This window comes from Ornithodoros turicata, chromosome 1 (assembly GCF_037126465.1).
Source record: "Ornithodoros turicata isolate Travis chromosome 1, ASM3712646v1, whole genome shotgun sequence".
Taxonomy (NCBI): domain Eukaryota; kingdom Metazoa; phylum Arthropoda; class Arachnida; order Ixodida; family Argasidae; genus Ornithodoros; species Ornithodoros turicata.
The window spans coordinates 135,240,640-135,250,419 of record NC_088201.1 but is presented as its reverse complement, the minus strand read 5'-3'; the positions used below and the strand labels follow the sequence as shown (position 1 = coordinate 135,250,419).

General features: G+C 48.0%; 1 protein-coding gene across 1 annotated transcript in view; it reads right to left on the bottom strand.

Annotated features, from left to right (window-relative positions):
• Positions 1 to 4,411: 4,411 nt before the first annotated feature.
• LOC135369408 (uncharacterized) overlaps positions 4,412 to 9,780 on the bottom strand; it is a 45,486-nt gene continuing 40,117 nt past the window's right edge. Inside the window, exon 4 of the mRNA XM_064603002.1 lies at positions 4,412 to 4,687. Within this exon, the coding sequence (XP_064459072.1) occupies positions 4,476 to 4,687 (212 nt within the window). The 3' untranslated portion in view covers positions 4,412 to 4,475. The remainder of the gene's footprint in view (positions 4,688 to 9,780) is intronic.

Genomic DNA, 9,780 nt, shown 5'->3' with positions numbered 1-9,780 from the left:
ATGAGGCATTCACTTTGCATTTCACCTGGAGGAAGATGGAACAGCAAATTGGGCAAATTTTCATTGAAGTAGGAATCATCACCTTGAGCACGAGGAGAACGAAGCATACAAGAAGCTCACGAAAAGGAAACTCACGTTTGTGAGTCTCCTGTATACTTCATTCTCCTCATGCTCAAGGTGATGCTTCCTACTTCAACGTTGCACCACCTCACTTGTGTACTTTTTCTCTCTTTGGCAAATTTCCAGATGAATTTCTGTAACAAATCCCGAGTCTTCGAAGACGAGTGCAGACATGCAGCGTTGACGTGGTACGCTACACCCTTCCAAGTCCTGTGCGTTTTTGTTTCATTGTAGTTTGAAGCTTACCCAGGATCTCGCAGTACATCTGCATTTACGGTGATTGTGCGTGTGAGGTAATCTACAAGTTGCACACAACGATAGTACTAAAACACTGTCGGCATAGCCTTTCCAGACGAAAACGCGAGTTTCACCTTCTTCAGAATGCTTTGACCGGGCACCCACCACGACTTCCTATGGTATTTTGTCTTAGCACTTGCATAATGCACCCACGTTTCATTAATAATAATGGTTCCAAGAAATTCATTTTGACCGTCTTGATTACATTGAAGGAAAATGCAAGCTGCTCGTCGTTCGTTGCTCTTTACGAACCTTACCGAGCAAATGTGGCCCCCATCTCGCATAATTTTCGTTGACCACGATGAAGGAAATTTATTCCCATGAGTATCAGAGTGCAGTATACCCGCCAGTCTCCGTTAACAATTCTCGGAATTTCAGAACAGAAACGTTGTTTCGTGGGGTTATAGCTGATCTTCCACTGTACGGTTCATTGTGCGGCTTTTCACGACCCTGTATAGAGGACACACCATTTCAATGCCTGTAAAGTGTTTTGTATAAACAGGTGTTAACTGTCAGTGGATATTCTCTAAAGCACTCTTTTTTCTTTAACGAAAAGTAGGATAGCTCTTACTTACTAGGATAGTGAGACGTACTCGGAAATATTACATCCATGCTTGAATGCCTGACACATAGGTGAACGGCACTCCATTAACAAACGTCTGCAGTGCCGGGATGTCACACCCAACTACTACACCATTCAGTTTTCCCTAGTGGTGTTTCCTTTGAATAACAAATATCGGGAAACTTATTTTCGGTGACGCTCCTCATTCCAGTTCTCTTTCTGAATTTGTCTAAATTTTTTAGATTTCTTGTGGTGGTGGTGAGGGGGGGGGGACTCTTGTGGACAGATACCAGCATGGAAGTCTTAATAATAATTGGGGTTTACATTGCGAGACAACTGAGATCATGATCGACGCCGCTGCAGTCGGTCTGTGGATTGCCCACCTGAGTGTCCTTAAATGTGCAATGAAAGCTCACAACACAACACATCGTATTTAATGTCCCTTGCGGAAGATGGCATGTCTAAGCAACTTGTACCCTGGCACTAAGTTGCGGGTGTTTTTGGCCGGGTTCGAACCGGCGATCTCGGGATCAGACGGCGAACACACTACAGACTCAGCCACCAAGGCCGGTTCATGGACAACTTGAACAACACAATTATGTTAACTCTGCCATCAAGTAATTCAGTTTCCTACATATGTTTTGTAACAATTGAACTTTAGTTTTGTAAGCCTGAAGGCTAAGCTTAGAACCACCTCTTATAATTTAGTGACTCTGTTTGATGTGTGAATGTGTTCACACCTCTTAAGAACCTAATAAGACAAAATCTTGATGATTTCTAACATGTGCTATATACAAGGCCAGCTACAAGACGTCTACAATTAGACGTCAATTCGATGCGTGTATTAGAATGAAACAGATGACAATGGATAGTTTTCTGTGTAATGGTCAATAAAGATGTGTCAATGGTGAATGTCCTTTTAGGATCACTCTGGATTTTCGTGTTTCACTTATCCGGTTCCCCCGGAATCCGGACATTTTCACAGGAAACGAGGCCGTCCGGATAAACACGGGTCGACTGTAGTAGGTCCGGATGCAATGAAAAGGGGTCTACCTTTCCCATACTACTCATGTTATGTCATAGTGCCTAATAATAGGCCATCCAGGATAAAAATTGTGATAATCTTGCATTGCCGTAGTCTTAAAACTCTCTTCATAAAAGAGAAGAAAGGCATGACCTCAGATTGAACCGGGTAACATGAAAGTTAGAATCGACAGCTGCATCACTGAACCATCAGCCCAGAATGTTGTCATCGTGAGAAACCAAGACGCAACCGCTTTGGAACGCAGACTCAGCAGCCGTTACTTCTTTCGTCGTGTAAATAATAATAATAATAACTTTATTTTTGTTCGGGTACCTAAAAACAACCACAAGGGTCAAAACAAGAAAGGGTAAAAAAAGAAAAAAAAAACTACTTTTATAATGAATCTTCACAGTGCCTGAAAACAAGCTGAACGCGCAATTCTAGATTTGTAGAGCACAACCCTGAGAAGTCTAGTCAGCAAGAATCGACACAGTAGTACTTTTCTGTGCCTTTAAAGAATATGAGAAAATGCCCTATCGTCGCGCGTTGGACGAGTTCGGCGGCCGCCTTTTCCTGTCGTTCTCTCACTGTCAACCTTTGACAACACTGACATCCCAAAACATGGGGCACCCCCGCTTCCTGGCGTCCTGGTCGATATCGTCGTGTTTTTTTTGTTTTTTTTTGCAGAACGTACACACTTATGGGTTTAGGAGAACTCGTCACAAGCCCGGTCGTCACAGGCCAACCGGTCATAGGTGAACTCGTCAAGGAGGCCAACTCGTAACAGGGCATCTCGTACGAGGAACTGCCGTCACGCCGGAATAATCGTCACAGTGAACCTGCCACCTGTTCACCGCACCGCTCTCCCCAACATGTGATATACGTAAAAGGCTCTCCTGACCCAACCTTGGTCAGTCTCGACGGGTGCATATTCTACATGAACTGACCCACTCTCCAACGTGTGAAATAGTAAAAGGCTCTTCTGACCTAACCTTGGTCAGTCTCGACGGGTGCATATTCTACATGAACTGACCCACTCCCCAACGTGTGAAATACGTAGAAGGCTCTCCTGACCTAACCTTGGTCAGTCTCTCAACTTTTGTCCGCGCCCCAGCAACGGAGCCCCACGCTCAGTTTTTGTCACTTCCATGCTATCCGTGCCCTTAGAAAAGACGTGAAATTTGTACGGTCAGCGGTCTTCGGGATCCGGGTTCGGGGAACTGCGGGTCGCGCACTGGACTAATCCCTTTGGTAAAACACGATTAAACGCATTCACTTTGGAAAGGGGTCAACCTTGCAACCAGAGTTCCGGTGACGAACCGCCTCCCTTGACAAGTGTTCCGGTGACAAAAGGACCTCGTACCAGAGGGCCGGTGTGACCAATTATCCTAGCTAACTAGCCTAACTCCCCAAGCAACATCTATCACAGCGCCCCCACACGCTTTCCACACTACGCGCTACACCGGAATGCATGGGGTTAGCCAGCGGTACGGCTCACTCTCCCTCTTCTAGTACACAACGCAGTCCATGCGGCGTCCATAGCAACCGACCACGGCGCAGGAAGGTCACTTCTGGTTCCGGTCCAGCATCCTACTTCCTTTTTAGCAATGGCCGCTCTTACGAAAAAGCTGCGGAAGGACATCTCCAAGTACAACAACTTTCGCTCGTGAGAGTCCATTTTGCCAAATGCAAATCAATTACAGAGGAACGCACACAAAAATAACCATTTCAGGACCGAAAAGAAAGGAGAGGAAAATGTTGCCAGCACTTCGTAAATCACATACGCCAAACCGCTGTGGACGCAGCAGCAGGATTTGCGCCCCATGCGGTTTGACAGGCGTATTTTTTCACGGTACCTGGCCATGCAGAGCTTAACGCAGTGCGATATTCACAGAAAAACGCACCATGCGGGCCGGCCTTAAGCATCTGGAGTAGCTAGCCCAACGTAAAGCTTCTCCATATCTCTTGCTTTCTAGCCAAACCGAAGAACATAAGCGGCAGGAATTGCTTTTGATGTGCTTTGTTTAGTCGAAGCCGCGCTTCACCGTTACAATGAATATAGAAGCAGAGGTTCAGTAGAACGCCAATGACATCCCATGAAGCTTAAGCAATTAAATGCGCAGTACGACGTGTGGCATCACGCTGCTAATCTGCTTGCTATCAGCATCGTACCGAAAGGCAGTTCTTCTAAGATAGCCAAAGAGTTCCAGAAAACAGTATTTGAAATCAATAATATTTAGCTTATTTATGTCACTTTATTTATTTAGTCATTTATATTGTTGACCAAAGGGGCCGAATATATTTATAATCTATTCCTGTTTACAGGAGCCGAGTGTCAGAGGGCTAAGGAACGTGTTGCTTAGAATTGTTTACAGAAATATGTTGTCAGAAATAACTCGAGACATAAGAACGGGTTCATGGTCTTTTTTTATAACGGATATCTTTCACGTGCACTTTTTTTCTCTTCCTGTTTTACAACGAAGGCAGTGGCCTGAACTTGACAGCATTGCTGAGGGCGTAGTGCAGGTCTCCGTAAAAGAAACTGTTGGCGGCGCTTACAAAGTTTTTCTTTACTTCTTCCTTGAATCGCTTCCTTCTGGGAGAGGTCAGTGAGAGTTCCCTCGACAGGGTTAAATGAAGGACGACAGGGTTCACCCTCCAAGTCCTCAGCGTTGGAGTACCTCCTGCAAACGAAGTACCATGTAAGGCATACAAGCAAAAAGAGCCGATATTCGAGAAAATCCCTTTATAATTGTATGGTGTGAGAGCTGATTCATTTTTCATTCATTCATTCAATGATGCATTCATTCACTCACTCATTCATTCACTCACTCACTCACTCATCAATTCGTTCACTCACTCACTCACTCGTTTACGTATTTAGTTTTCGTCCGTTTGAGCTAGCTGATTTTCCCTATTCCGTGCGCGCGAAGTGACGCGTGAAACCAGGTGATCAGTATTGGAGAAGGCACAGTATAAAGTCAGCCCATGGAGGATGCCATCAGACGAACATCAGCCCTTACTTCGTGGATCCTTAGTCCTCTGTAGAACTTGATATCGACCCTGTCTTCTCTCGTTGTGTATAACTAATGCTTGGATATCTATGACGTGTTCGCGTATGACTGTGTTTATTTTTCCCTGGTAATTTTTATTGAAAAGTTATGAGAGTAGCACAGGTGCCGTTTTTGCTGGTTTATTGTATGCCCGGCGGGCATTCTGCACAAAATTGTATGTAACTACTGGATGAATCTGGCCCGGTTTCACCAACGCTGGTTAGCTTTGAACCAAGATCAAGGGTTGCTAAAGCTTGATATGAACACTCAGTTCTTAGAAGAAGGTGCTCCAGGCGCGTGTCCATCCTCGTCGTTGTCAACAGGCCGCCACATCACCCCCTCAGATGCGATAAATCAGAAGATGTCCACGGCTTCACTAGAGGAGCGCAGCGAGGGCGACCGTGGTTGACATGCACGGTTGAACAGGTTGACGGCATGGCACACGTTGGCGATTCATCAGAGCAGATGAGTCATCACGATCCTTTAGTCCGAGAAGAGCAGGAAAGAGAGCGAGGCGAGACGCTGTCGAAGTGGTGGTCCTGCGGTGCCGCTATCGGCACGGGAGCCAAAGCTCTGAGAGTCTCAGGGGGAGGAGGGGGAGGCTGAGCGAGCCGTGGAGAGATGCCGAGACGCCGGCTGAAGCATGCCGTGGCGTCGACTGCCGCGACGGGCAGGTGAGCGCGTGGCTCGAGTGTCGCGGCCGGCAGTGAAAGAGCGCCAGGGTGCGGTGAACACCAGGCAGAAGTGATGGTTGATGAAGCTGTGGGGCGCATGTGTGCCGGTTGGTAGTGCTTTGTAGGAGCGATTGATTCAGTAGGTCGGTATGCAGCAGTCCGCTTCCCGATCTCAGGAAGTAGTTCGGGAATGAGCAGAGGATGTTGAATGCAACGCACGGATGAGAGTCGTGGCAGCGGGTCTGGACAGGTGAAGTTGAGGGTACGTGTAGAGGATCCGTGTCGATCGGTTGCCGTGTCACAGACCCACCGAGCGGTCGAATAAGTAGTAGTAGAGGGGCCCCCAGCCTACGCGGTAGCGCGCCACCGGTTCTGGACTTCTGGGAAGGTTGCCCAATTTGGCATGGTAAAAGGGCCGAATTGCGTCGAACTTGATATTCATAATTTGGGTCACCAAATGCAGTGGAGGTGGAGTTCCTCTACATGAGTCCCGACCGCTGATGATGGTATGCCAAAGAGAGGCAATGACGGTGGCCTATCTCCATGGACGCGCCAGTGGAACCTAGAAGCGGCCTGGAACCTGGCACCTGTCCATTCCCATCGTTGTCCACAGACTTCCACAACGTGATGATTGTTTCAGTGACAACAACTCCCTTTAGTAAAGCAGGGCGTTAAGTCCAAGTTAAGGGACCGTTGATCTCTGTTCAAACGATCGGCGTTGGTGAAGTCGGGCCTTGACACATAAAGTTCACAATTCGGCTTAAATACATTTCTTCGGGCAGAATTGAAGGTGTATAGGGGTTGTGCTGATCAAGAGTCGTGGTATGTCCCACGGAAAGAGGGGGGGGGGGGGCTGCCTGCACGTGGTGGCCTCTAAACCAAAACTCCAGGCGCTGTTGATGGGATGAAGTAGATGGCATGCGACTGTAGTGGCGCGTTCAAAAGGAAGTGCACAGTAGCGAACTGCACTCTTAAAAATTGTGGTGGTAGTGGTACTGCTGCAAGTGCCCGCCGTTGTCGGCCTCACGGAGACGGGCAACGTCATAACTAACATTCTGGCAGAATAAGGGCTTGGGCCGACTTCTAAGGGAACGGTGTCGTCATACGTCTGACAGCATCTGAGGAAAAGCCAGGAAGATTCCTCAAAAACGAGCTTCACCGCATGGCATGCCCCTAGCAAACCACCTTCTCAAATGACATCGTTCTCACCCTTAACTTGTTGAAAATGGGGGCGTACGCCATTTTGTGGCATTATGCAGTTCATAATCGCCACAAAAATGGCGAACGCCCCTATTTTTATCAAATCAAGACAGAGAACGTTGTCATTCGGGTTGATGATTTGCTGGTAGCGAGCTATGCGGTGAAGGTCTGTTGTTAGAGTGTGCGCGCGAGAGCGCGTTTACCGCACTAGATTTTCCGCGTACGTCGAGGATATTAGCAGAAGCATAAGACAATGCTTTGACTCCATATACCGGGTGTCTAAGTTAAATCCCCGGGCTAAATAATTCGCGAACCGCTGCACCAACCGAAGAACTTCCTTATTTCGAAGTGTATCTCCGATACCGCCTACAGCCTGCGCACCGTGTGAATGAGTTGGAGCCGCTCATTATTTAAATGAAGATTCAAATGTGTTTCGTGAAAAAATATAACTTGTAAACAAGGGCGCCATCGGCATTAAAACGGATACTACCCCTTTTGGGACCTTCACTGGACACCTTTTAGAGAAAAAGCTGCCACCGAAACGGGTCATTTTTTGCAGTAATTAATTGGTTACGGTTTACATATTTTTGTCGCGGCTGGTAGCGGCGAAGTGCAAAAGGACGTAATTCATTGGTGGACATAAGAATGGAAGAACGTCATTTTGCGCTTCACCGCGACCATCCGCGACAAAAATGTGCAACCCGAAACCAATTAATTACTGCAACAAATGACCGGCTTCGGTGGCAAATTTTCCTTTAAAAGGTGTCCACTGAAGGTCCCAAAAGGGGTAGTACCCATTTTAATGTCGACGGCGGCCTGCTTTAGAAGTTATGTTTTTTCACGAAACTCATTTGAATTTTTTATTTAAATAATGAGCCGCTCCAACTCATTCACACAGTGCGCAGGTTGTAGGCGGTATTGGACAGGTACTTGTAAAAGAGAAAGTTCTTCGATTGGTGCACCGCTTCGCGAATTATTTAGCCAGGGGATTTAACTGAGACCCTGTATATGTGACCGTCAGCGTCCCTTGCAACCGCCCTAAGCCGGATGTAAATATCTCCTCCCCTGCTCAGCTCGGCAAAGAGCACAGCGCGCCCAGTCACCCCGCCGGTCTGCCGAGAGTAGGACCGGTTATCGACGGGTTTCGGCGGTACTACGGAGCTATGCCAATAGATTACCCCTAGCCCAGTGGATATCTTTCTCTGCCTTCCTAGATGAGCACACCGATCAGGAAGTAATGGTGAGCAGCAAACGCAATGATGGGTCATACCAACAGCAGGAACGTTTTCGCTTCTTGGGTAAACAACGGCTAAGAATGCTTCGATTGGCCTGTGGCACTAACGTTTCGTCCTGCGATCGCACGCCAACTGTCCTCCCCTAGTGTAGAGCGCACTTATTAGCCGGTTGTGTCCAGCGTGTTCCCTGCCTTACCACCGTACAGGGAATGTCATCTCTTTTGTGGAAACCCTTGCGCAACGAGTTTTCAGAGCTGCAGCGTAGGGGATACATGCCTATGTCCAGAAAAACATCTGGCTACGCGACCACAAAGGGCGCTGCAGAATACGGTTCGGGGTGCTCCCAAACGTCGTGAAACAGGCCCATAGAGGAGCTCGATCAGGGTTTCGTGAACAAGTCCGGCGAAGCACGAGCCATCCTTGTCCTTGTCACAAATCCTCCTCCTGCAAAGTATGCGGTCGTTCCTCAACCTTATCTTTACACCGTGCGAGCTTCAATACGCTTTAAAGGAGTACAGAGGGCCATCCAAAAAAACTCAGATTAAGACATCTGATGAAAGTGTGTGCGTCATTATACTGAATAGCGCGAAAGGTTTTGATGTGTGCAATTTGTTTCCCAGAAAAAAACTCGCATAAACATAGCTCCGCGCCTTCACCCTTAACTCGCCACTCCAGCTATAACGAGGATGAGGAGGTATGATGGCACGTCACCGATGACGGCATAAGGAGACTCGTTCTGGTTTGCCGGTCAGTGGGGGTCAGCGCATTGTCCCTTTGCCGCCGTAAACCTGTTTTGCAAGTTTCCCCGGAGAATTGGGGATAGAAGGAGCGGCCGAAGCATTACCGAGCAAGGAGAAAGGCTTTATCAGAACCCCGAACAGCCGAGTAGCAGACGACAGCGGAGTAGCAGACAACATTTCTCTAGGCCAATCAGCGAGCGTTCTCCTTATAGCGTCAGCGCGAGGTTCCGGGCAGATCACAGGCTGGTACTGCTCTTCACCACCGTTGCGCACGGTCGCTGTTTGCGGCGTATTTTAAATTCAATTTCTGCGATAATTATGACTCTGTGGTGTAAATTACTTCGCATGGTGCATCTTACTGGTAAACTTAACAGTTTTATAGGAAGAAAACTGGGTGTTAAAAATGACTTCTGTGCTACTTTAAGTCACCTGACGGCACAATCGGCCCCCGGAGCCGACGACATACCCTGCTAGGCTTTGTAAAATTCCCCTTCTTGCGGCATCCAGCTGCTTCTGGACCATATCGACAAGATATGGACGTCGAGGAACGCACTTGACGAGACCTCACCTCATGTCTTGCCGAATTTATGGTACATAGCAAACAAAGCTATCCTTGTGGAGCAAACTACCAGACGCAGAATAGTCCTATGAGCTATGGGCTTCCTATGGGCTTTCTCTACTTGGCAAGACCACCGCTGTGCTACTGATGTAATATTGTGAAGCATATCCGTCCAGCTCACACGCGCATCACAGTTTCATCAACTTCACTTCTGCCCGATGTTCACCGCACCCCGGCGGTCTTTCATTGCCGGCCGCGACACTCGAGCCTCGCTCTCACCTGCCGGTCGCGGCAGCGGACGCCACGGGCATGCGCT